The sequence below is a fragment of the Erpetoichthys calabaricus genome, chromosome 9 (assembly GCF_900747795.2).
Source record: "Erpetoichthys calabaricus chromosome 9, fErpCal1.3, whole genome shotgun sequence".
In the NCBI taxonomy this organism is placed as follows: Eukaryota; Metazoa; Chordata; class Cladistia; order Polypteriformes; family Polypteridae; genus Erpetoichthys; species Erpetoichthys calabaricus.
In genome coordinates, this window is record NC_041402.2 from 379,409 (window position 1) to 404,875 (window position 25,467).

At 53.8% G+C, this 25,467-nt stretch overlaps 1 protein-coding gene across 4 annotated transcripts in view; it reads left to right on the top strand.

The window, feature by feature from the left end:
* The window catches only part of garnl3 (GTPase activating Rap/RanGAP domain like 3), a 75,725-nt gene that overhangs the window by 33,851 nt on the left and 16,407 nt on the right, over positions 1–25,467 (top strand). For 3 of the 4 annotated variants that reach the window (XM_028809021.2, XM_028809024.2, XM_028809023.2), the window contains exons 5-27: positions 398–516; positions 1,552–1,616; positions 2,421–2,484; positions 3,714–3,740; positions 4,280–4,355; positions 4,472–4,570; positions 5,013–5,116; positions 5,889–5,997; positions 8,250–8,295; positions 8,767–8,873; positions 9,199–9,347; positions 9,451–9,555; positions 10,125–10,199; positions 10,946–11,057; positions 11,871–11,900; positions 14,164–14,265; positions 19,100–19,216; positions 20,570–20,739; positions 21,520–21,678; positions 21,757–21,823; positions 22,510–22,617; positions 23,364–23,482; positions 25,043–25,178. In XM_028809021.2, the coding sequence (XP_028664854.1) occupies positions 398–516; positions 1,552–1,616; positions 2,421–2,484; positions 3,714–3,740; positions 4,280–4,355; positions 4,472–4,570; positions 5,013–5,116; positions 5,889–5,997; positions 8,250–8,295; positions 8,767–8,873; positions 9,199–9,347; positions 9,451–9,555; positions 10,125–10,199; positions 10,946–11,057; positions 11,871–11,900; positions 14,164–14,265; positions 19,100–19,216; positions 20,570–20,739; positions 21,520–21,678; positions 21,757–21,823; positions 22,510–22,617; positions 23,364–23,482; positions 25,043–25,178 (2,265 nt within the window). The remainder of the gene's footprint in view (positions 1–397; positions 517–1,551; positions 1,617–2,420; positions 2,485–3,713; positions 3,741–4,279; positions 4,356–4,471; positions 4,571–5,012; positions 5,117–5,888; positions 5,998–8,249; positions 8,296–8,766; positions 8,874–9,198; positions 9,348–9,450; positions 9,556–10,124; positions 10,200–10,945; positions 11,058–11,870; positions 11,901–14,163; positions 14,266–19,099; positions 19,217–20,569; positions 20,740–21,519; positions 21,679–21,756; positions 21,824–22,509; positions 22,618–23,363; positions 23,483–25,042; positions 25,179–25,467) is intronic. The other variant, XM_028809022.2, reaches the window with a different exon arrangement.

The window sequence follows — 25,467 nt, forward strand, 5'->3', positions numbered from 1 at the left end:
GGCATGGTGCCTACTACCACAGACTGGTGTAGGGCACCAGAATGACATTCACTATGAAATGTTTGTTGTGACTTTACATGCCAGGCTCTTAACTTCTTAGGCAGATTGGCGTTTTTAAGTGGGACTCATGTTAGTTGGCAGTGTAATGGACTGGCACCCTGTCCATAATTTTCTCCAGTGCCACCAGGATAAGCACCAGCCCACTGTCCGCCTTTTGAAGTCAGTTGTATTTGTCAGAACCAAAACCTCAAATCTCATTGGCACCTGAGGTGAAGTCAGCAGGAGTGCCAAATATATCCCTGGTTATCATCTCTGCCATGGCGCCATTGTTGAATTTTCCATGCCCGTCATGCCCATGTCTGTTCTCATGATTTTTTTCCATTTCTTTATTTTCCAGTCCATCAGAACTACGTGGGGACGGATGCCGAGAAGAACCCCTTCTACCTGTCAGTCGTTCTATCCGACCAAAACAACCAGCGAGTGCCACAGTACCGCTCCATCCTCTGGAGAAAGATGGTAAGTGGTGGGCATGGCACCCCCTGTCTGTGCTGCTGAGCCTCCAACTCTTCCTGCATGGAACATTACAATTGATCCTTGTGCCCGCATTCGCAGTGTGCCATCCCGGGTCGGTTCCTGCCTTGTGTGCATTGCTGCCCGGACAGGCTTTGGCACTGCCGTACCCCTGTTAAGGAGAAAATGGGTTTGGTTTGGAAAATGGAAGGATTGGATTGGCTGGATGCATTGGCCGTGGATGCCCTGATTGGATGTTGTATTTGAGAGACTCTTTATTCCATATGGTGCCTTTCACGGTGAGACGTCTTCACTTCGTAGGCAGTGCTGGATGTTCTTCATCAGCTTCTACAGACCAGCCGTCCTGCAAGTGTTCAACCAGCCTTTCACAGGGCACTTTTCTAAAAATCTAACTTAAATTTGGGGAACTTGTGAGATCATTGAGGTGGTGGAAGGAGGGACATCCCAGATGAAGAGAAGCGCTTTGCCAGGTGCCCACGGCTCACTGGGCACTTTATCTCAATTATAGGGGTGTGATGACCCCAGGACACCACAAGGTAGATGTCTGCCCACTAGAGTCAAAATCGGGGGTGAGAGATGAGGGGCGGGACTTACTCGTCTGCGCTCGGTGACGGTTACTGAGGTGCTGGTGGGACGCTGGTGGGACGCTGGTGGGATGCTGGTGGTCGCAGCCTGTCAGTTCCAGTGACCATTGACCTTCTGTGTTAGCACCTCACAGCCTGTGCTGTGACGGTGTGTGTGTGTCCCCTCTTGTGTCTGGCGCCCAGTGCCACCAGGATAGGCAGCGGCCCCATATGGTGTTGACGTGAGAAAATGGATAAACGGATGGCACTGATAGTGAAAGGCGTGACTGATATGAACTGGTCTAGCAAATGAACCAGTGGGCACAAACTGTTGAGGGGGCCCAGTGATAGGACACACACTGGCATCAGTTAGTTGATACCAATTGCCTTGCCAGGGTGAGTCTGGGCACATGGCAGTGCCAGCCATCACTGACTCTTTGGTGTTTTTTTGTTTCAGGGAACTCAGAAGATCTGCCTGCCCTACAGCCCGACCAAGACACTCTCAGTGAAGTCCATCTTAAGGTGCGTGTCAACGCCAGGATGCCAGGGCTACCATGGGGTGGGATGAGCAGGGCTATGAGGGACTGGACCCACCTCACTGTTGGCCAGGTCCATGCTCACTCCCACCTACAAACATGCTGCCACCTGGTGCCGACCATGCACACTGGGTGTGTCCTGAGCCCACATAACTGAGCAGCCTGCCCCATGGTGTCTCCTAGTGGATGTGCATCCCCTCACATCACAGAGTGACGGAGTGGGCACGAGCCCCTGAGCTCAGCATGGCAAAGTGATGGCATGGACCCACTGGAGCTTGATGCCCACTACCCTGAGACTGGTGGTGAAGGACCATCTCTCTGGACAGGGCTCTGGGATCAAAGCCTGTCGGTGTCCACTCCAGACATAGGAATGGAGTGGGCCACTTCTGCATTGGTAGCCGGACCCCCACTGCCAATTATTCATTTAGTCCTTGGGCAGAAGCAGGAGCCAATTACGAGTGTCCAAGGCAGGGCAGGGCAGGGTGTGCTCTCGGACTTACCTGGCGAGTCTTGTGGAACGTGAGAGGAAGATTGACAGGGGGGTCGTGGTGAGTGGGCAGAGAGTTGAGCCCCGATCCCTGGAGCTGTGAGGTCAGCGTGGCACACTGCTGTGGATTTTGTGGAATGGCCAGAGTGGACGGACGCTTTTCTATCAAGCGCCTTTCAGTCTCTCTTTATTCAGGGTGCTATAATGCCACCCTTCTTGTGTTAACTAATTAATTACACTTGAATTCTCTGCTGTGCCCACAGTGGTGGTCCGCTAACTCCCTGGATGTCCTTTGCTTTGCAGTGCCATGAACCTGGACCGATTTGAGAAAGGACCCCGCGAAATTCTGAACCCTGACATTCAGAAGGTGAGCCCGAGGGGTGGGCACTATGGTGGACAGATTGAGGGACCCCGTTAGTTCAGAGTGCCCACCCTGTTCCCACACTTGTTTGAACAGGGTCTGATCCTTGTCCTACGCCTTCTTCATTTCTCACCCTTAGAGGTCCATTTATGCCAGGCTCTTTGGCTAATGGCTGGTGTCTAGTTGGCATACTTGTGCCCACATCCTCTTTGTCTCTACTCTACAAACATTTGCTCAGTGACCTGCATGATGACAAATGACTGCCTGCCTTCACTGACTCCAGATGTGCCCATGTTGTTGCCCATCTGTTTGAACCCACAGGTTAGCCACACATTGGTGACGACGCCTTCTGGTTCAAGTGTCACCTCGCTCCCACCTGGTCATTCAGTTGGCAATCAGCCTCTGAGCCTGGTGGCCATCCTTAGGGGTCAACATTGGTGAGCTGGGCATCCTTGGCACACTTTGCTCCACATTGATTGTCCTGGTTTGCTTTTTTTCTTTTTAATGCCCACATTAATCTGAAAGCCAGTCAGAAAGCAGAGTGGGCATCAGCATGGGGTGGTCTGAGGGGGTCGATTGTTTGGTCATTTTTATCAGCTTGTCTGCTTGTGCCTTTACAAAAACAAGTAACAAGCAAGTCCAGTGGCCTCATTGGCGCTGCCACTGCTGACACGGCCGGTGGGTGGGATGGGTTGGGGGTGGGGGGGTCTGAGGTCACTGATTGGTTGATGCAGAGAATGCTGGGGATGACTTTCAGCTGCACTGATGTGAAGCGAGACGGACAGACACTCTCAGACACTCTCAGGCCCCCAGACCCCCTCACATCCCAGGGGTCTGCGGTTGTCATGGTGATGCCACCAGGCTGTGTTTTTCAGAGCGTGGCATCAAGCATAGCAGCCTAATTTAACAGAAGAGGAGAGCCCTGCTCAGCAGTTGGGGTGCCACGGTCTTAGCTGACCTCATGGTAGTCACTCAGAACCCTGCGTGTGCCAAGTGGCAGTGGCACTGACCCTTAACCTGGGCACTCGGAGTCCATTGGCGAGGCTGCCTGCTGCACTTGTAACATTTCCTAGCAGCCTCGTCCAGTGCCTCAGGGTGGCTAGACGGACATTACCTCCGTCAACCACAAGGGGGCGACCCTTTCATTACATGTGACCAGGATGTGGGCATCATAGGGAGGAGTGAATGAGCTGCACGGCGGCCCCCCCATCTGACGCTGTTGTCTTCTTCTGCAGGATCTGCTGGTGCTGGAGGAGCAGGAGGTACGGACTGGCGAGGGTCTCGTGGCTTTTACTCCTGGACGCAGTTCTGGTTTTTCACTTCTTCTGCTTCTGCACTGATTACGTGTGTCGGCCTCACTGACTGATCGTTTATTGATCGCGTTGGTTCTTTCTAGCGCTTTCTCTCATCCCTCCCTCCCATTGGCTGCTCTCATTTTCTGACGCGCTCTCGGATTTCTCCGATTCCTCATTGTCTTCTCTCATTTTTTCTATTTCCGAACTGTTGGCGCGGTACCAATCTGCCCACCTTTTCTTCTTACTTTCACTCACTGAGGGGGCGCTGGTGAGAGGCCTGGCAGGTCCAAAGCATCCCCCCCCACACACACACTTTGTCAATTCCGATTGTTTTTCCAAAGCTTTTCTTATCAAGGAAGGTGAAGGTAAAAAGAAGGAAGTGGAGGATGAATGGTACCCAGCGTCCTAAAGTGACTTATATAGTGCCTTTCTACTCCGAGCACAGCTCAAAGTGCATTGAAATTTTTCCCCAGGGGGTTAACTGAGTGTCACTTGTCCCTCCCCAGGGCTCGGTGAACTTCAAATTCGGCGTCCTCTACGCAAAAGACGGCCAGCTGACTGACGACGAGATGTTCAGTAACGGTGAGTGACCCCTGATTTGGACCAGTAGTGGCCCACGATGCCACTTCCCTGCTTTTCCATGATGGCCTGCTTTGATCTTTTTCCCTTCTTTCTCTTTCACGTTTGGCTCGAGACAGAAGTGGGCAGCGAGAGCTTCCACAAGTTTTTAAACCTTCTGGGGGACACCATCACACTGAGGGGCTGGGCCGGCTACCGTGGAGGGCTGGACACGAAAAGTAAGTCACTCAGAACACAATTCAAAGGGACAAAATGACACGAGGTGACAGGGACATCTGAACGGGCCTTCCAATCAGAGCAGCCTGTCTGTCAGCATCACAGACATATGGGAATGGGGAAGGGGCGGGACTTGAGAAACTATTCTAACCAATGGAATCTCACAGAGGAGCTGATTGACAAGGGGAGGGAGAGGGCGGGTCCTGAGGTGCCTCCAGTGGAGTGGGAGTAGACGCTCAGTCCGTATCATGGACTCCCTGTGCCCAAGCCATGCCAGTGTCTCCAGGTTACCATCGGAAGGCGCAGGTATGAGGGGACCCAAAGACATTGGAGGTGTGCCTACCAGCAGACTGGAGTCCAGAACCCCCCAGGTAAGGAAGGGGGTGCCATAAAGACAGCCGAGTGGCCTTTGCTGTACGTGACTGGCATCTCTGTGCTTCTCAGATGACACTACGGGCATCAACTCGATCTACACCGTGTACCAGGGGCACGAGCTTATGTTCCATGTGTCGACAATGCTGCCGTACTCGAAAGAAAACAAGCAGCAGGTAAGTGCCATCTGTCCGCAAGTGCCACCTGTCACTCTTAACATGACCTAGCTCAAAAGGCACTATATCACACCTACTGTACCATGGACCTGCTTGGAATGCACTTGCTTTCTCTCACATCTTTATATAGCGCCTGGCATCACCCTTTGCTCTTACAGATTGGTCATCTTTGACAATAGTAATAGAAGTCTAATCAGAAACAGAATGGCACCTCTCACAATGCCAGTCAGGCCCATCACCATGACAGTGGAGGACTGCTGGGGTCTGGTTTGTTCTGTGACTATGGAAAGGCGCTATACTGAATACCAAGTGAAGAGTGGGGTGAGCTGTCTGGGTGGGACCTGGTAGGATCTTTAAACCAGTCAGCCTATTCAATCTGTGCCAAGCCCCCAGCGTGTCCTTCTGATGCTGAGGCTAGGGGTCCTCAAGTTCACACTCGGACCACCTGGGGTCAAAGAGCATGTGATGTGCCAGTCATTTGCATCCCAGCAGGGGCACTTTCAGGGCATTGCTGTGTTCTCCTCATGCTGCCAGTGAAATCCCTCCTGTGGTGACATGCTGGTTCAAACTCTACAAGCCCCCCAGTCCACCCACTAACACTTTAAATCAATCAGCGACTTTAATTATATAGCGTCTTTCATGCCCTGCCTGAGTGAGCATAGGTTGCTTGTTGTGTGTTTGCTGGCAGCCAGGGGGTGCTATAGTGAACGTCGCTAGTGCCCCCTGGTGGCTGTCCTTGCACTTTCTGACGCATGATTGGTTCTCCCCGCAGGTGGAGCGGAAGCGGCACATTGGGAATGACATCGTCACCATCGTTTTCCAGGAGGGCGATGACACCACGTCTTCCTTCAAGCCATCCATGATCCGGTCCCATTTCACGCGTATCCTTTCACTGGTTTGTTGTTGTTCGTGGTGGCTGACCGGGCAGGGTGCTTGGGATGCGTCCTTCTCGCTGAAGTCCGACTGAAGAGTGGCTTGAGCCTAACAGGCTGGTAGAACTTCATGGCACTAGCTGATCTCGAGGACCCCACCACAGCCCTGGGATGCCTGCCCTGTGCCATGTCTCCTTAGTGTCTGTGAGATTACTGTGCCATGCACACCAGCTGTCCCATTTCAAAACTCTCTCTCACCCGCACATTTCATCCAAGAAGGGACCTGAGAGCAGGAATGGCAGGTAAAAGCAAGGAGCTGACACTGGTGACACTGGTGACACGGACGAGGGTCACTGAGAGCCTCTAATGGTGGACACAGGCAGACTGGGGGGACTGGAAATGGATGGAGAGATCATTGGAGGCAGAGCCGACTGAATGAAGGCCAACAGGATGGAAGCCACCACAGCAAGTCCTGGGGCCACAGAAGCCATCGAGAGGCCACCACTTTGGGGCATTTCTGAAGGCTTAGCTGCCAATTGGCTTTGTGGCTCCAGACTTGTGAAAGTTCACATGAATGTCACTTGGTTGACCAGTGGCTCAAAGCCACTCCACCGACGAGCTGAAAGTGTGCCACATTAAATCAAGAGCTGGGGGGCACCACCACTGAGCAGGGGATCCACAAGGACGGGGAGTGACAACATAACACCTGGGAGGTCCTCATCCACTTATGGAATGGTGGCATTGGGGTGTCACCCCTTCTAGGAGCAGTTGGTCATAAGCCTTGGGGGGGGCTGCACGCCACGTACACCAATGTCTTTAACAGGTGGGGCATCACTGACCACCCCCTCCTGTCCTTACTGGGTCAGTAAGCTAAGAACTTAAGGGACTTGCGGACCATCTGAGGGCACTGCCAGCTCTCAGCTCCAAGGACCTTGGATCAGCTGAGCAGCTTGGTCACCTGGTGCCAGAATTGCATGTTGCCCTCGAGTTAGGCTGGCTGTCCAATCTAAAACGGCCCAGCCTGGGTGAGTGTGCCTTGTGGTGTCATCCAAGGTTGTGACAGACACTTTCTGTCACCTGTGCTGTGGTCTGCAGCAGTGGGATCCATCTCTGTTGTGCCCACACTGTGCCAATGTCACGGCATTTATGAATCTGGGCACAGGCCGCACTCCTATTATTTTCTCCCTCTTTCAGGTCTGAATCCCCAGTTGAAATCCGTTTGATGACAGGAGGACAAGTGAGTGGTGGACTTGAAGTGGACCCCTGGCTCCGCCTTTGTTAGTCCCTGTCTGGGATGACGCCAAATCAGTGAGTTTGAGGTGGGGATGGCCACGCCCCCATCACGTGCCACCTGCTTCACTTGAGAGCTGCACGTAAAGTAAAGGACGAATGGGGACCTTCTTCAGTTCCTCAGACAGAAGCCAGCGGACCGAGTGAGTGGCAGACTTGTGGGCGGCACCTTTCACCACGCTGGCCTCACGCTGCTTCACTGTGGCCACGCCCCCACCGTTAATGTTAATGCATTGTCTCCTGGTCAGTCTTGAGGGGCTACCCCCTCGCTCGCTCACTTTCCTGCCTTCCTGCCAGCTTTGCCTCTTTTGAGCCCTGGTCCATGTTAGCCTTTTGATTGTGTTTGGTGTCTTTGTGTTTTGACCTTTCTGTCTGTCTGTCTGTCTGTCTGTCCGTCTGCCTGTCTGTCCGTCCGTCCATCTGTCTGTCTGTTTGTCTGTCCATCTGTCTGTCTGTTTGTCTGTCCATCTGTCTGCCTGTTTGTCTGTCCGTCTGGCTGTCTGCTTGTCTGTCTGTCTGTCTGTCCATCCGTCCATCTGTCTGCCTGTTTGTCTGTCCATCTGCTTTTATTTGTTTATTTTCTGTCCACTTTCACTGATTCCCCCCCCCCACCACCACCAACTCCATCTCCCAGTCTGATTAAAGTGACTCCGTCCTTGTCAACCACTTGGTGAGCAAATTCCAGGCGACCTCCTGTGGGGGTGGGGCAGGGACTTCTAAAGGGAAAGTGCTGATTGGTGCACCATCTGCGTACAGGTATGTGTAGTCCCTATTGTCACCTGGGCAGTGTCACCTATTAATCCACAAAGACTGATAGACACAGCGAGTGCAGGGTCTGCATGCCAGGAGAATGGACGAGCGTGAAAGGACACGGTGTTGGACAACAGGAAGGCCACCAAAGGCTCAGGGTGTTCCAGGCCCCCCTTTGAGTTCCCACTCAGGTGACATTCATTCCTTGACATGAACTGCAGACATTTTTGCCTTAGTCAGATACAACAAGCAGAACGACAGCTACAGGTGAGTGTGCCAACGTGGACGTCCTGCTCGAGCCTGCGGAGGCCTGGCTGGCATTGGGGGTCCTTGTAGGACGGCTATGAAACACTTAAGGTCCTGCCATTGAGCACTAGTGCCACCTGGCTGAGGGGCAGCTCTTGGATTTGTTTTGGGGCTCAGAACTTCGAAGCCGCTTGTGTTCATTGAGTGTCACTGAGGGTCGGGTCTCCACAGCTGATGCCACCTCCAGGGACATGTGGGGCACGAATGTTTCTCACTGAGGGCCGCAGGCATGTGAATGTGTGCCTCCCATGGTTGACTGGCATCTTGGGCTGTGCAAGGCTGGTGCTGCTCTGGTAATGGACAGCGCCAGCTCAGGAGTGGACGAGTGAGCTGATGGGTGTGCAGACATCTCCGTGCCCTTCTAAGGCCATTGCAGGGGCTGGAGTTGCCCACTGTGTCTCAATTTCTGAACTTCTTTTCCATCTCGAGCAGGTTAAAGATTTTTTCTGAAGAGAGCGTCCCACTGTTTGGCCCACCACTCCCTTCTCCGCCAGTGTTTACGGACCACCAGGAATTCAGGGACTTTTTGTTAGTCAAACGTGAGTAGACCCTGTAAGGAACCTCAGAAATGTCAAGGCCCCCTGCCATGTCGGAGGTCAGCTGAGGGCTACGGGGCACTCTCGTCCCAGATCCTGCTCTGGTTGATGGCACCACAGTGTTTAGGGGGGTTTCATACAGATGTCAGCTTCACGTGCCAGCCATGGCTGGACTGGCAGAGTGGCACCTCTGTCACTTCACAGGGTTTTTAGATTGAAGCCCCCTGGCATGTTTCACTTCACTTGTCAGATGCCCCCATTTCCTTGGTGTGTACATCTCATGCCCATTCCATGCCCACTCATGGGCTGCCCTTCTATGTCTTGACAGTAATCAACGGCGAGAAGGCCACCCTGGAGACGCCGACGTTCGCTCAGAAAAGACAGCGCACCTTAGACATGCTCATCCGCTCGCTCTACCAGGACCTCATGCCAGACCTGCACAAAGTGATCGGGGGGCCCTGGGGTCCAATCTCAACTGTGAGTGACAGATGTCACCTACATGGCACCTCGCATGTGTGTGGGGGGTGGGGATAAGGAATGTCACTTCACTGCTGTTTCTTCTTGTCATCGCTGCTTGCAGAACATGCTGAACAGGAGGTCCTTCAGCGACGTGCTGCCCGAATCGCCGAAATCAGCGCGCAAAAAGGAGGAGGCGCGCCAGGCGGAGTTTGTCAGGATAGGACAAGTGAGGCACATGGGCAGGGCTTGGGTCACGACAGGCTGGGGTGAGCTGTGTCTGGCTGTGGGCAGGAAATGTGGGTGGAGCTGTGGAAGTAGTGGGTGGGGTTAGAAGAGGTGAAAGTGGGGTTGGTGTGAGGACTGGGTGTGGTGAAGAAGTGTGGGAGGGGTTCAGGCAGAACTTGGGTGGGGTTATTCTGGGAGGAGTGGCATCTGGGTGGTTTAGGCAAATGTGGGTGTGGCTTGTGTGAGGCTAGACCGGGGTAAGCAGTGCATGGGAGTGATCGGGGGGAGTGGCTGAGACTGTTCGAGAGTTGGGTGGAGCTGTGGAAGAAGTGGGTGGGGTTAGTCTGTGATGCCGAGTCACATTTGTGTGCCCATTGTTTTAGACGAAAGAATGAGGACCCCCTGGGAAATCCCCTCAGGGGGATTGCGATTGTGAGGGTGCGTGTGGGCAATGCTTGAGTGTGCCACTCCCTGGTCATTCACTTTTGTTCTGGTGCCAGGATGGGCAGTTGCCTCTATCTCTGCCCCCTCCAGTGTGTGTTAATTCATGTCTGTCTCTTATTTCCTTAGGCGTTAAAGCTGAAGACCATCGTGCGAGGCGATGCCCCTACCAGTCTGGTCACCACTGGGCTCTGCAGAAAGGAGGTGCGTGTGCCACCAATCACGAGTCATCTGACGTAGACACTATGGACTGGGAATGAGACAACAACCCCATTGGCTGGGTGACTAAGAGCAGGCTGTGCCAATCGGCTTGTTGGCTTCTGCGCTGTATTCTGATTGGAAGGCTGGACACAGTAGGCTCCGCCCGTGGTTACAGTATCTCTTGGGACAGACTATCTGCCTCATTGACCTCATTGGCTGACAGAGTAAGGGGCGTGTCCACCTGGCAACATCCAGGCACACTTACATGAAGCCCCCCCCCACTCTGAGGATGAACAAACTGGGCAGAAAACCCTCAGAAATGGAACAGGAGTGAGGGATGATTACAGGGAGTGACCCAACATGTCCTCGGTGCCCTCCCTGTGTGACCCTCCACTTGGTCTCAGCACCCACCCTGACAGTAAAGTGGCCCCCATCTGCTCACCTGATGTCCCCTGTCACAGCGCCCCCTTGTGGTCATGTCAGTCACCCAGCAGGACCTTACCCTGCACCTCCAGAAAACACTAAAGAGCCTGTCCATCATGCTGTGGACCCCCACACTCCAATCCCCCCCCCGTGAGGTGACCTCGTTATAAGTGGGCCGTCATATAGTGCCTTTCTTAGTGACCCTTACTTTTGGTTGCTCCGTCTTGATGTTCTTCCTGCTTTTCTTTCCATCCTGCTCTGATTTTGCCCTGTATGGCACCTTGCCACGGCTGACCCTCTGCCCCTTTGCTCTTTCCTTCTTCTAGCCCTGGGAGTCCCAGTCCTTCTATGCCAACTTCCCCTATGACATCGTGTGCAGCGACTCGTGGGGCCCCTCGCTGCTGGCGGCGACCGACTCGGGGGTGATGCTCGTCGATGGTGAGTACCCAATGGCCTGTGGCCCTGGTCAAGCTATGCCGGTGGTCAGCAGGAGCGGCTGTTGAGTGGTCCTGGTTTGCCCAGGAAAAGGCCGATGTTTGTAATAGATGTGTTGGCCCTTCTGGGTTGGCATCCTAAACAGAAGGCAGTGGCATGCCAGTCATATTCTGTGCCCTCTTATGGCTGAGTAGGTGCCAACGCAGGACCTAACATGGCCAGTGACAGTGGTCTCCTCTGGGGACGTTGCTGAGCCTCCTTGGCAATGGCCGGGCTGTGCTATGCCCACTTCAGGTCACCAACGATGGTCACTCCAAGAAATGTAAAGATATGGACCCCCTCTGCAGAGGGGCATGAGATTGGCCTTCTGCTTTCTGAAGTTGGTACTGACCCTTTGGAGAATTTAGTGATAACCCCATGTCTACAGAGCGGGACCCCTTGTTAGTAAAGACAGGGGGCAGTTCTCTAGCAGCCGGGGTACAATGTGTCCATGGTGGGCTTATCCAGGTGACCCCTGGGGTGGGGTGTAAAGTCAGCAAGGCTAAAGCTGGCAGGGGTGAAGTGTGCCCACATGCCTTTGCTTTGGGAGACGGTGGTGGGCAGGCATTTTCTAGCGCCATTCCACTTCCTGCTCACGCCAACTAAGTACAAAAAAGAAAACTTGTGGTGTCAAAATGGTGAACGGAAGGAAACCTGTGGGCCAGCTTAGTGGGTCAGGGACAGACAACTTGACAATAAAGCCCACTGAAAAGGCGCCATATAATCTCAGGACTGACCCCCCCCCCCCCCACTCTCTTTCTCTCTCTCTCTCTGTAGCTGCCGCAGATCCAACCATCCCAGCTGCTGGTGAGATGTTTTCTTATTTCTTCTCATTTCTGTGATCTCAGGGGCACATCAGGCAGAAATGAGTGGTCCAGAGTAGAGGGGGTGGGCAACAGGGCAGCACTAAACAGCAGGGACCCCCAAATAAGCCTGATGACTGAAGAAGGGTGTGGGCCACTGGAGGGGAGTGCTGCCTCCTGTAAACACCCAGTGGCCACTAGAGGGCAGCATTTTACTGTAAGGACACCCGACGACCCCTCCAGGCAGGAAATGATGCCCAGTGAGTGGGGTCAAAGTGCTGTGCTGTAGAACCTGACTGACCCCATTAGAGGTGTGCAGACGCCTAGAGGACGGCTGCCACCACTGGAGGACCACCTCTGGAGGGTTAAGGGTCTTCCTGTTCCTTCTTCTGGCTTCATGACTGCACTCTGGTGTGGCTGACATCCTTGTGTTGGCACAGTAGGTGAGCACCGGGCATCAAGGAGCAGTGCCTTTCTATGACCCATCTGTCCATTTCCTGCCACATATGCAGTTCAGGATTGGGGGGTGGGGGGCAGCAGCCCAAGCAAAGACTCCCAGAGGTCCCTTTAACCCTTCACCTCCTGCAAGGCTTTCCTAGGCCCGCTGAGCCCCAAGGTCTCCCCCAGTTGGATGTGCCCAGAATTTCATTGCAAGGAGTCCTCCAGGTGGCATCCTAACCAGATGGCTGGACCATCTCAGCTGGCTCCTTCTGCGACCGAGGAGCTCCTCACCATACCTCTAAGCCCGAGCCAGGACTCCTGCCCATCTGCTGGTTGTATCTGCCATCGAGTTCTCTCGACCGCTGCCCACAGCCTCTGGGCTCCCTCTTCACCATGACTGACCAGTGTGGCATCTGCTGCTGCAATCCTCCTGTCAATAGCAAGACCTCGGGATACTTAAGGTCCTCCATCACCTCATCCCCAACCCAGAGGGTACACTTCAGCCCGAGGACCATGACGTCCCCTGTGCACACCTGAGGTCACCACCCAATGAAGCCAGCAGGGCCTCATCATCCTCAGAAAGCAAAGGGGGGCAATTCTGAAGTCACTAAACTGCACACCGTCCAGTCCTTGGCTGCGCCTAGAAATTCTGGTGCCCACTGGGTGGGTCTGCACCCCAGCACCTGACACCCCATACTGCCACAGTGCCCCCCACCACAGGACACCCCAAAGGATGCGCTTGTATGCCATGTCCTTCCAGAGCCGGTGCCAGGGATCCTGAATCTGAGGCTGGCAGTGGCCTTCCTGGAAGGCTGACCAGTGTGACCCCCTTAAGTGTGGAACACTCCCACCAGTCCCCTTTCTAGGGAGCCCCCCACCCTAGTTTGCCACTCCAGAGGCATTGTCCCTGACCTCCACGCAATGCTGAAGTGACATGTCAGCTAAGACCACCCAGCCACATCCTGAGCCTTTAAGAACTCCAGTGAGTCCCCCCTCTGAATCCCCGGGCCCTGTGTTGGTGGGATTTAGGAGGTCCTCAACCACCACTCACGTGTGTCCCCAGGTCAGGTCAGCAGCTCTCCATGCCCACTATGACCCACCTGGCTGGTGCTCTGCCTCTCCCTCCCTCCCTCTTCCTCTTCATCAGAATCGCTTCAAGGCCAACCGAATGTCACCAAACTCCCCCTCACTGCCACTGCCATCGCCACACTCCTAGCGCCTTGATGACCGCACCGATGGCACCAATGACCTTCCATCAGTAATGGAGTCACACAACACGGTACATTCGATGTCCCCAGCGTCCCATCTTCAGCATGGGCATCTACCAGACATTCCTTCACTGAAAGTCTTAGGTGACCCGGCCAGTCCAACATTGTCCCTCACCATCCCTTGCACAGCCCAGTATTGATGAAATGAATGGAGGTGGCACGGCCCTGGCGTTCAAAGTGCAGAGTGACAGATAAGATGATCAGACAGAGCAGAAGGCCTGGAGGTGGCAGCTTCTGGAGATTTCATGACACAACATTTGAGTCCAGGCAGCCAATGGTGACCAGACTTCCGGGAGCCCATCACCCCAGCTGGCACCCTTTGGTGGCACCAGCATCTGTCTAGGAGTTTAATCAAAATGGTAAGATATGCAGATGAGTTACCTGGATGAAGGTGGACCCGGAAAGAATGTGGGGGGCCCTAAAACGTGGCACAGGGACATTGTCCTGTCACCTGATGTTACAAGACCCCCCATGAATGGTTTGTTCATTGCTGCCATTGGGGGGCTTTGCCTGCAGTGTCCACTTTCCTCATGTTTTGTTTCTGCTTTCCCATTGCAGAGGGGCAGACGGTGCCAGTGCAGGTCTTCGACAGGACCATGCTGGTCAAGCAGATGCACGTCCTCGAAGCCCAGGACGTCCTGATAGCCAGGGCCGATAAAGGTAGGCCACCATCAGATCAATAGAGGGCATGTGTGGCACCCATCCCAGCCAGGGCACCACAGGCCAGAGTGCAGTGACTCGCTAGTGCCACCCTGGGGGTGAACTGAGTCATTCAAACAGCATCAGCTGATGTGCAGCATTCATGAGAAAGGACTGACGTGTGCACTTGGAGTAATCAAGAAAGAATAAAGTTCAGTGCCCCCGGTGGTGGAGGACTGTCATGCAGCTGAGGCCAAAGAAACCTTTAGTGTGGGGCCCCCCCGTGCAGTTTTAGTATGTATAATGGAAGCAGAAAAGAGGCATTGGGGGACCCCCATTGATGAGTTATGGGGCAGTTGCACGGTCTCGTTGAGTGAGTCTGCGCTGCTATGGTGCCCTGCAGTGACTGGAGTGGGGAGTGAAAGTGATGTTGGGTGTCCCTGGGTGGAGCTGTGACACTATATTAAGGACAGTGAGTCCCCCGGTGAGTGCCACCTCGCATGTCTGACATTTGCTGCTTTTGTTCCTGCCCAGTTCTGCCCTGAAGTTGGCACTGTCCAACAAGTCGTAGTAAAGAAGCCTGCAGGGTCGTTCATGTTGTGATGGTGAGGCCAGTAAAAGGCGCTATATAAGATAAAGAGGCACACACACACCTTGGGGGGCTGCATACTGAAACATTCTCTGGTTTATTACAACCTAATTATCTGGAGCCAGGCTTGCAGTGCCCACTCCAGCAAGCAGCGGGCACCAGGCAGGAGCAGCAGCTGGACAGGGGGACAGACCACCGCAGAGTGAACACAGAGACGCAGACGCATGGGGGCCATACATACTGTATATGGGGGGGGGTCTGGGGGCAGTCCACTGTCTTTTCTTTTATTCAAGTGTCCTGAGTGGGAATTTTATGGAAAGTGCTGCCCGCTCGGCTGGTTCATGTGGCATTCATCTGGCGGGTGACGTCTTTCTTTGTTCCTTATCCCCTGTTGGTTTCTTCCTTGCGCCCCCCCCCCGACCTGAAGGCTTGTGGTGGGTTTAAAGGGTCGAGTGCCCCCCGATCTTGATGATGTACTTTTGTTGCATTCTTGATCATTTCCAGACACAAATTATGGAGGACTGAAGATCAAAGATAAAGAAGCTGACAATCTGAGGGGACCTCGCTGGCCGTCTTAATGTAGCGCCTTTGTGTTGAAAATGTCCCTTATAGTCAACAGCACGTTAAGTGACAAGGGGCATGGACCAGGAGCGTCCCCAGCTTTAGCACTTATTAGGGGCTTCGACCCCCAATAATGCCATTAGTCCAGCATAGATATTAGATGGGGGGTCTTGCATGGAGTTGTTGTGCAGTGGGGGACCTAACTCTCTTGGGTGGGGGGGGGGCTTGTAAAAGATCAGAGGCTGGACAGCTGCCATCAGGGACCGCAACCCCCAGTAGTCCCCTTGTAACAACAGCACTGGCAGTGACAGACCAGCAGAAGGATGGCGAACAACTGGAGGGGCGCACGTGAGTGGAGGTCCGTTCAAAAGAAGTGCCCCTCATTGAGCCCCTCGCTCAGCCCCTCATATCTGACTTGCCACAAGTCACTTGTGTGCCACCTTTGGTTACAACATGTGAAGGGCCTGCGGGTTTCTGGTCTGCCCAGCTATATTTTAGTGCTGAAGAAGTCAAGATGGATGGCAGTGTGGCACAAGGTGGTGCCAGGGCAGAATCTGCCCTGCCCTCAATGATCCTGTCATGGATGGGTTGAGTATTTCCTCTTTGCCATATAGTGCCATATAGTGCCTTGCCGGTCAGGTGACTGAACTCAGTCTCAGTGGTGCCAACGGACACGTTGAACAAGTGCCTGGTCAAGCAGCTCCCTGACCCCTAGGGGCCCGCACTGCATCTAGGGGTCTTCATCTCCACTCCGTGTTGTTTTTGGTTTGGCAGGTGACCACAGCAAGTGTTGTCCTGTGCTCTTTGGGTGACATCATGTCACGTCACGGCTCAACAATGACACCTGTTTTCAGCCATTTGTTAACTTTGTACTCGTCCTTCTCGGTGAAGGGCACATCACACAAATGACCTGAATCCAATTATAGGCCATTGCAGAAGCTGGCACTGTCACCTCCCTGCTTTGGAGCCCTGGGTTCAGTTCTCGTCACAGTCCCTGCACGTCTGAGATTGGCATGTCCAGGAGGGGCTTCTCCCGGTGGTCTGGGTCTCCACACTTGGTTTGACTAATTAGCAGCTCTCATGAAGTCCACTGTGAGTGACCGAGTGTGCCCTGTGGACAACTGGACACTGCCAGATGAGGCTCCACTGGGAACCTTAAATGGTGGCAGGTTGGTCAGCAAATGGGTGACAGTTCATGTGACAATGACAACGGTGGCCGAGGAGTCGGCTTCAGAAATGAAATTGTCAATGGTGCCCTTCACTCTAGTGGGGGAGAAGACAGGACTTGGGAGTCCAAGTGGACTGGTCACTATCTACATCAGGGCAGAGTGTCAGGTTATATAGCGCCCTGGCGTGTCGAGTACTGGGGGGCCTCATCTCTCCACATTACAAAAAAGACAAAGCGGCACAAGAGAGAGGAGGAAAGGTGACGCCGACGTTGAGAGGTGACAGGACGGAGATCTTGGAAGTTGGCGAGGATGGGACCACCAGGCTGTCAGCTTATGACAAAGTCTATGGGAACATGGCGCACAGTGGTGGAAATGACTAAGTGACTGTTTGATTTCTGTTTCAATTGTTCCCCAGTGTGCCTACAGTGGCACCATCAATCTGCCTGCCCTCCACAGGGTCTTCCTAATCGTCACCAATGACACCGTCACTCTGCCACGTCCAACACATGCTGCCACACAGCAGACTGCCCACCCAGCCTGACACAGACCCCCCGTTCGCTGACATGTGGTCACCTTGTCCATTCATTGTGAGCCCCCCCCCCCCCCCCAGTGATGGGCCTGCATCTAGCAGATGTTTGAGGCTTTTAGGGATCACTGATAGGCACTATATAAAACCGTCCAATCAGGTCAGACCTACTGCTGTGTGCCCGTCGATGCTGGACAGAAGTCAGCACCTCAGGGGCCTGCCTGGCACAGGCCTGCAAGTGTAATGTCCTGATAGGGCGACAGGGGGCAGTGCCCGCCTCAGCTGGCCTTGTTGCTCTCCTGCCCTTTCGTTGCCCTGATCTGCTCGTCCCCTGCAGCCTCGTGGGTGCCAGAAGTGAAGGTCGCGCAGAGGGGACGTTGGGTGAGGTTATGTGGTCATGGTGGCCGCCCACTTCCTGTTTCCTTTCCATTTCAGTTTGCCCTTTGTGGCTTGATGGGGGAAGGGCAGGCAGTACTGGTGTTATCAGTGGGATTCTTTGCTCTTCGTATTCGTCAGAACATCAAACAGAAGGTCAGACACGAGGACGCGGCCGAGCCGTGAGCCACCACGGGGGTCTACGTCTCTCTGATTTGATTTGCTCTCTGTCGCGATGGATTGTTTGGGGGGCTGTGGCTCTGCGTCTGCTTCTTTGTGACGCTGTGGGGGGCCTCGTGTGCCACCAAGTTCACTGACATGTGCAGCACAAGTGGGGAGACGTGGATGAGGGGTCAGCATTCACAGAGGTCATTGCCGGCAGCCCCCCCTGGACAGTGCTGAAACCCAGTGTGCCCGATTTCACACTTGGGCTCTCGTCCCTCGTCTGGCCACAGCTGTCTTACTCCAGTGGTCTTAAACGCAGGGCTGTGCACAGACAGACAGACAGACAGACAGGGAATGTGCTGCATCTGCAGCTGGACGTGAGCCCCCCGGGTGAGTGTTCACTTAGCATCATCGCCACCTTCCCTCGCCAGTTTCATTTTTATGGACTACCCAGTTTTCCTCTTGCGCAGCTCTGAGGGGCTGGTGGTCCTCATCATTCCCAGGGGTCTACTTGTCTTCCCTGCTCTCTGGTCCTTCAGTGGTGAGAAGTTGAGGGACATTTGTGAACGCCACCGGACAGCCACCATACATCAGAGAGCCGTGGCAGGGCAGTGACAAGCCCACCAAGGTGACAGGCCAGTCAGTGGGTCAGCAGATGACCACAGTCATCCAGAACACGCTGGGGGCTTTGGAGCCCCCTGGTGGCTCATTTTAGTAACAGCTGTTTCATGCACTTGTTTTCAACCCTAAAGGGGATGCCAGGCTATCAAAGGGCATCTGGTCAACTAACCAGACACACACTTCTGAGACCACCCAGAGTGGTACAAAGGAGGACATGCAAGGTGCACACAGACAGCTTGTGGGCCTGGAGTTGAAGTTGGCCATGCCAGCCCTGGCACCACTATGTGCCACACTGCACTCAGACTGGAGGAGCCCACTCTGTCCTTACTGGCACATCTTGTGCTAATCACATTTGAATCAGTGAGCATGGACCCTTTGATATATAGCGCCCTCAAGCCCGTGACAGACTGGCACAACATCCTAGATTAGCCTGTGCCCACTCAAGGCTGCTGGGAAGCTCCCCCATGACCAGGGTTTGAGTTGATGGGCTGAACAGATGAGATGGATGGACAGAAGGCAGGCAGACCACCAAGGGAGGTCAGCTCAGCATGGCCACCCTGCCCACATTAGCCACTGTGTCCCTGCTGTGTGGCCTCACTACAAAGGTGCTACATTAATCAAAGTCTGCTCAACGTGTACAAGTGTCTGTGGATGGGGGGCACCACTGAGCTGAATGGCAGAGGGGCTCAGCTGCTGAGCATGTGACTCTTGACTTCAGTGCTACTTAGTGCACCCCCACCTGGTCAACAGAAGTACTGCAGCTGTGAGGACATTCCATAGATAAAAAGCGGCCCACAGGGTATGTGCCATGCCTGGCAGACTGATGTGCCCCTCTTGATCTCACAACAGGGAAGGACTCCCGTCTCTACGTCTTCAGGCTGAGCGCCATCAAGAGGGACTTGGAGGACAAGCAGCTGGTGAGGAACAAATTCGACTGCAGAGACAACAAGCTTGAGAAAACGAGAGGTAAGCTGCTGTGTGGACCCTGGCATGGGGCACAGTGTGGGCATGCCTGGGAGGAGGATGCAACCGCCACTGCCCTCCTATTGTTAGCCTATAAGCAGCCATCACTGGGGCCACTGATTAACTTTAATTGAAGGGCAGAGCGGGCATTGCCAGTGTATGACCAGTGGGTCCACTTGCTGTCACATCCTCACAAGGAGAGTACTGGCACCTCCTGGTGGAGGTAACATCCTGTGTCATGTATGCCATGTTGAAGATGCCATGTAGCAACAGGCTTACAGCTGTCTTAGAGCAGGTCTGATGTCCCACCTGCTGGTTGGCGTCTGCCTCATGATTTTCTACACTGCACTAGCATGCGTGTGCCCATCTTTGGACTGGCATGGCCTAGTTCAGGAGAGGGTTGATGTGATGAAGGCCAGCAGTGTTTTCTGTTGCCATCTGCTTTAGGGCGCCATGCCGTTTTTCTTTATTCTGCATGAGTGCCAGTAGCCATGGTGGCCAAGCCGGGCAGAGAGAAGCTTGTGAAAATGGCATGGCAGTATGCCATAGATTAAAGCCCAAGTGGCAGTGGCGCCTGTACCAGGCATAGTCATCTCATCAGCTCTTGCATGTAAATAAAGCTGTGGGCATGTGGAAAATGCCAAGCAAAGTTAATGTGGCAGGCTGGAAAAAGGGGGGCTGTGCTGCGAATCTCATGAAAGGCACTTTATAATAGATAGATAGATAGATAGATAGATAGATAGATAGATAGATAGATAGATAGATAGATAGATAGATGAAAGGCACTATATAATAGATAGATAGATAGATATGAAAGGCACTATATAATAGATAGATAGATAGATAGATAGATAGATAGATAGATAGATAGATAGATAGATAGATAGATAGATAGATAGATAGATAGATAGATATGAATGGCACTATATGATAGATAGATAGATAGATAGATAGATAGATAGATAGATAGATAGATAGATAGATAGATAGATAGATAGATAGATAGATATGAATGGCACTATATGATAGATAGATAGATAGATAGATAGATAGATAGATAGATAGATAGATAGATAGATAGATAGATAGATAGATAGATAGATAGAGCCCAATGGACTACAGGCTTCCTAGATGGCACAGATCTGCCAAGGTGCCCCCAGTTTAAAGGAGGGGAACTTATGAGTGCTGGGCACCAGGACAACCATCATGCAGGTGTCACAGAGCTGAGCTGGCAAGTTGGAGTCAGGAGTGCCCACCACTGTGATGACGTTCACTGGAGTTAGGCAGCTAGGGTGCCCCTTATGTGCCAATGAATGACACACATGTATTACCTCTGTTCCTTTGTGCTGTCCGCAGGGTGCCATCTTTACGCTATTAACACCCACCATGGGTCCGAGCTGAGGATTGTGGCTGCCATGAGGAATAAACTGCTGCTCATCACCAGGAGGTACAACCGGCTGGAGCACCTGGGTGGTGGTACCACACCGGGCACTGACTCACCCGTCGAGGAGTTCCAGTACATCCGGGTAAGCCACTGGGTGGCGCAGGTGGGACACTCGCAAGGTCAGGCATGTTGGGGGATGGCCGTTGTGAAAGACGCTGAGCTGAGGCCATTCTTAACATGGGTTACTCACCAGTGACCTCCTGGGCATTACAGAGGGTATGTGGGCAAATGAGGGAGAGCATACTGGAAAATATGGTGAATTAGGGGCAAGGGGCATGGAGATCAGGCATGGAAGGCAGGAGCAGGCATCAGCCTGGCATGTGAACATGGCCAACATCTGGTAGCCTGGCACCCAAGGGCACTTATGTTCATGCCAACTTTAACCCTTACACTGCATCAGTTGAAAGGATACAAGCAGCCACTAGGAGGTTCCGCAAGGGAAGGTGATGAACTGGCAGCCCCGACATCCAGTGTGACTCTGTGGAGTCATGTGACCTGCCACTTACCAGGACATCAGATGTCCTCATTGGTGGCTCTGTGGTGTCACATGACCGGGCCCTTTTGGAACTGTAAGGCACTATAAGACGACAGAAAACTACAAAAGCAACAGTGAATGCCATGGCAGAGCAGCGCCTGGGAACAAGAAGATGTGGTGACAACTCACTTTGGGGTCCCATCAATACAGACCCTTTACCCACTGGGGGCAATGCCATGTAGCACCAAAAATCAAATTGGGGGCTCCTGATTTTAAAGGCTCGGCTGCAGCAGAACGGGAAGGACGGGTGGTGAGGTTTCACACTGGGTGGGCGTGGCTATACGAATGAGGGGGCGTGTCCCAATAACGACCCGCCTCTGGCTGCAGGAAATCTGCCTGTGTGACGTCCCTGTGGTGATGTCCCTGGTGGACGGGCCGACGGGCGAGAATGACAACATGATCTGCGTGGCATATCGGCACCAGTTTGACCTGATCAACGAGAGCACCGGCGAGTTGTACAGGCTGCACCACGTGGACGCCAGCCGGGTGAGTCTTTCCTTCATGTGTGGTGCGCACGTTGGTGGGTTTATAGGTGGGTGGGCATTGATTCTCTCTTTGTTGCAGGTCAACTTTGTGGCGGCCATAGACGTGTACGAAGACGGAGAAGCGGGCCTGCTGCTCTGTTATAACTGTAAGTAGGGCAAGTCACCCGCCTGGCACTGGCATCTGAGGGCTGTCCTGATGGAGTATAAGGGCACTGTGCCACGTAGTTCCTGTTGTAAAGGGCTGCTAGGGGCAAAGTGGCACAAAGGTGGCACAAAAAAGGATATTACCTATTGAGGACAGTTCTTGTCCCCTGGCTGGCAATTTGGGGCTTGACATGGGCACCCCATAAATGTGATTAAAGATGGCACACTGGCTTCAGGAACTGAGGTTGGCAAAGGAAAGTGGGGGTAGTGAAGAAAGCAGGTGGGACTGGGACATCGTTGGGATGGTTGTGGGGAGACTTCAGAGTTCTAGTGGCAACAATGTCTGGGGGGGTGTTAGATTGTGTAGCGCCCTGCAGGGTTGAATACAAGCGCTGTCAATGCCATGCAAATCCCAAACCAGGCGCCAGTTTAGATCTCTAATGTACACAATGTGGCCTGTGGGGTCAGGATGGTGAAGAAGAGGAAGGTTGGGTGGGGGGCTTTTCTTGTCATGGCCTGCCTTAAGTGCCAGGGAGCAGCAGTAAGATGGGACCCTTGCAGTCATTTTCTGTGTCCTGATGACACGTGTTTGCTGTTAAGGATGGCACTGTCAGTGTGAGAGCCCTGGACAATGGGGCAGAAAATGCCCACCTGCCTAACCTGCCACCCCACACTTGTGTCTCTGCAGACATCTGCTGCTATAAGAAGGTGTGCCCGTTCAGCAGCGCCGCGCCCATCATCCAGTCGTCGGCCTCGGATTTCCACTTCAGCTGGAATCAGGTCCCCAACGCAGTGGGTGAGTGTGTCATTGTCTTGTGAAAGGCGCTATATCATGTAAAGATGGACTGACTGAGCTGCTCCTGACTTGGCATACTGACCAAAGTGAGCTGGTGGACGTGTCAAACATCAGTCAGAACCCACTGCCCAAGGAAAATGGGCAAAGAAAGCCAGTGGGTGTCAATGCCACCCATGACCTGGCACTGCTTACCCCTGATTTGTCCCCACTGGTAAAATGTTGGCTTTGAAGCACACAGGCAGTGAGGCCACCTAGTGGCTAAGGGGTGCAATGTAAAGCATGTGGTCTGCGAACCACTGGGTGCCCCCAAGTGAGAGCATTGGAATAAGTGCCTTGAGATGGCATGGCTGGCAGTGCATATGGGAATGGCTAAGTTTGTGTGCCACCACTGCCATTTCAGGGTAAAGAGTGGCGGGGCATACATAAATAAAGTCGCAAGGCTCATAGCCCACCACCAGCTACACATGGGACTCCGTGCCTGATTTTGTTCATGATGCCCACATGGCATCGTGTCACCAATGGGCCTGGCTGGGTGTACCCTCCCCCCAATTCTGCCAGTTGTCCACTCACTGGGTCAGGTCTGCTAGCGTCCAGTGATCCACGGTGCCCAAGTTGATTTTGGATGACCAGAGCGAGCATCAAAAAGAAATGACCAGGTTTGTGCTCCAATTTCTGGGCTGGCATTTATGGAATATAGCGCCTTTCATGCCTGGTCTCAGCCACTCTCTTGTCTTCTTCCTTTGCAGTGTGTGCCTTCCCGTACATCCTGGCCTTCACCACAGACTCCATCGAGATCCGGCTGGTGGTGAACGGGAATCTTGTCCACACGGCGGTGGTGCCCGAGCTCCAGCTGGTGGCCTCTAGGGTAGGTGTGGCATTTTTATTGGGCTCTTGGAGGTCATTTACAGTAAGCCCACCATGCAGAAGGCAAAATGAGAAAAGCCCCCCCCCACGTGGCCCACTGACCGTAATGGCTGCGCACCGCCATATATGTGCCTGCTGTGCCACCGACATGAGGTGCCAGGTGCCTGAGCCCCACCCCTTCTGTAATGGACACTCACCGGTAATCAAGGAGCTGACCGAAGGAGACATAAAGGCGAACACGAGGGTCCAAGAACAGACCACCCACTTAGAGAGGGACCAGTGACCAGTGACCAGTGCCCGCTCAGCCGACACACACTTCACCTCAGGCTGGTCTGTGAATGGTCCCCCAAAGTGACTCTTCAACAGGCATCTCAGGAAAGATGGCATTGTCACATGTGTGCCCACTGCAGTGAGTCAGGCAGCAAACTTGGCAGCGCCAATCAGAGGCTGATGCTGGTGGCCCATTAAGTGGAACGTTACATGATTTCCAGTCAGGAGGGACATCACAATGGCATGTTTAGCCACCACAGGGCATTGCAAACTGCATGACTTGTCAAAGCACCGTGCCAGTGCCGTATGCCCTCTGCAGTCCCAGTCCTTTGATTTTCTGTCTTCCATTCTGTTGTGACGAGCCCCTTCTTCTGTCTGCATGGTCCTAAGCCCCCCAAGTTTGTTCTCCCATCATGGCTGAATTCTACGCTGAGCATTCGTTGGTCACCCGAGCTTCCCACTACAGTTTAAGGCTGAACCCGTCTGGAGGGTCGAGTGGCACACTGGGATGTCAGAACGAATGACTGCCCCCAAATCACTGGAAATGTCGTGTAGTGTGATGGTGATTTAGGAAATTGTGACAAACTCAAGCTGGGGTCTGCCACTAGGTGCCAACCTGCCCAACTTACACCCCCTACACAGGGGCTAGTGGTCTGGTGTCGTGGACCACTATGAGTCTGGTCCATAGCACTCACCCATCTGGGCACATCTGGTGCATTATGGGCAGACTGTCGCCAACTAAAGGGCCCCTCCGTGGCAAATGAGGGCCAAGATACGTAAGAGGAGTTGGGAGACCCCCAATAACTGAGAGCTGGGGGAGCCAACACGAAAACAGCGATGAGAAATGGCGGTGTGGCGCCCTCTAGCGCCACAGTGCAGGAGGAGCAGCAGCAGTCCGGAGGGGGCGTGTCCCGAGGCGGGGCAGAAGTGACGTCAGACTTCTTCCTGCTGCTGTTCCTCTATTCTACAGAAGCAAGCAGAAGCCGTGTGAATGAGTGTGCCAGCCCACTACCAGTACCTCACCACCATCTTCCAAGGGGGCACTTGCTCTCCACCTGTGCCACCTGCTAATGCCCCAGCAGTGTGAAGCGAGTCTCTGCTCACCCACTGCCCATATTTGAACCCGCACTCCCTCTGACTGACGGCCCAGAGCTGAACCTGCAGACTTCATCGGCAGCTCCTGCCTTTGCCCGCTCCATGCCCATCTCTCTCTCTCTCTCCATGCCCGTCTCTCTCTCGCCTGTCCATCAACGAGAGAGCCCCGCCCACGGCCTCTTCTCTGTCTTCGCAGTCGGACATCTACTTCACCACGTCGGTGGCGGTGAACGGCGCCTCCAGCAGCAGCTCCAAGGAGAACAGCTCCCTGAGCTCCCCGCTGACGCCCACCGGCTACGAGCTGCCCACCTTCCCATCGCCTCTAGGAGACGGTAAGTGCCAGACCCCGGGGACGAGGGCGGGCGGCGCTTTGGCAGACTGGAGAGACTGTGATGTGAGGGGCGTCTCAATGCACTTTAATGAGATTCCATGGGACTGAGCGTGGGGGGCGCTGAGGGGTGACTGTGTGCTAATATGAGGGGCAACAGGGCCGTGATGGGCAGTGCAGGGAAAGAAGAGCAGCCGTCTGTCTAAATAGTAAACCGCAGGAGTAGCGCAGACACAGACAGGGGGGCACAACGAGAGAGTAAAGCACAGCAAGCCGCCACCAGAGGGCAGCAC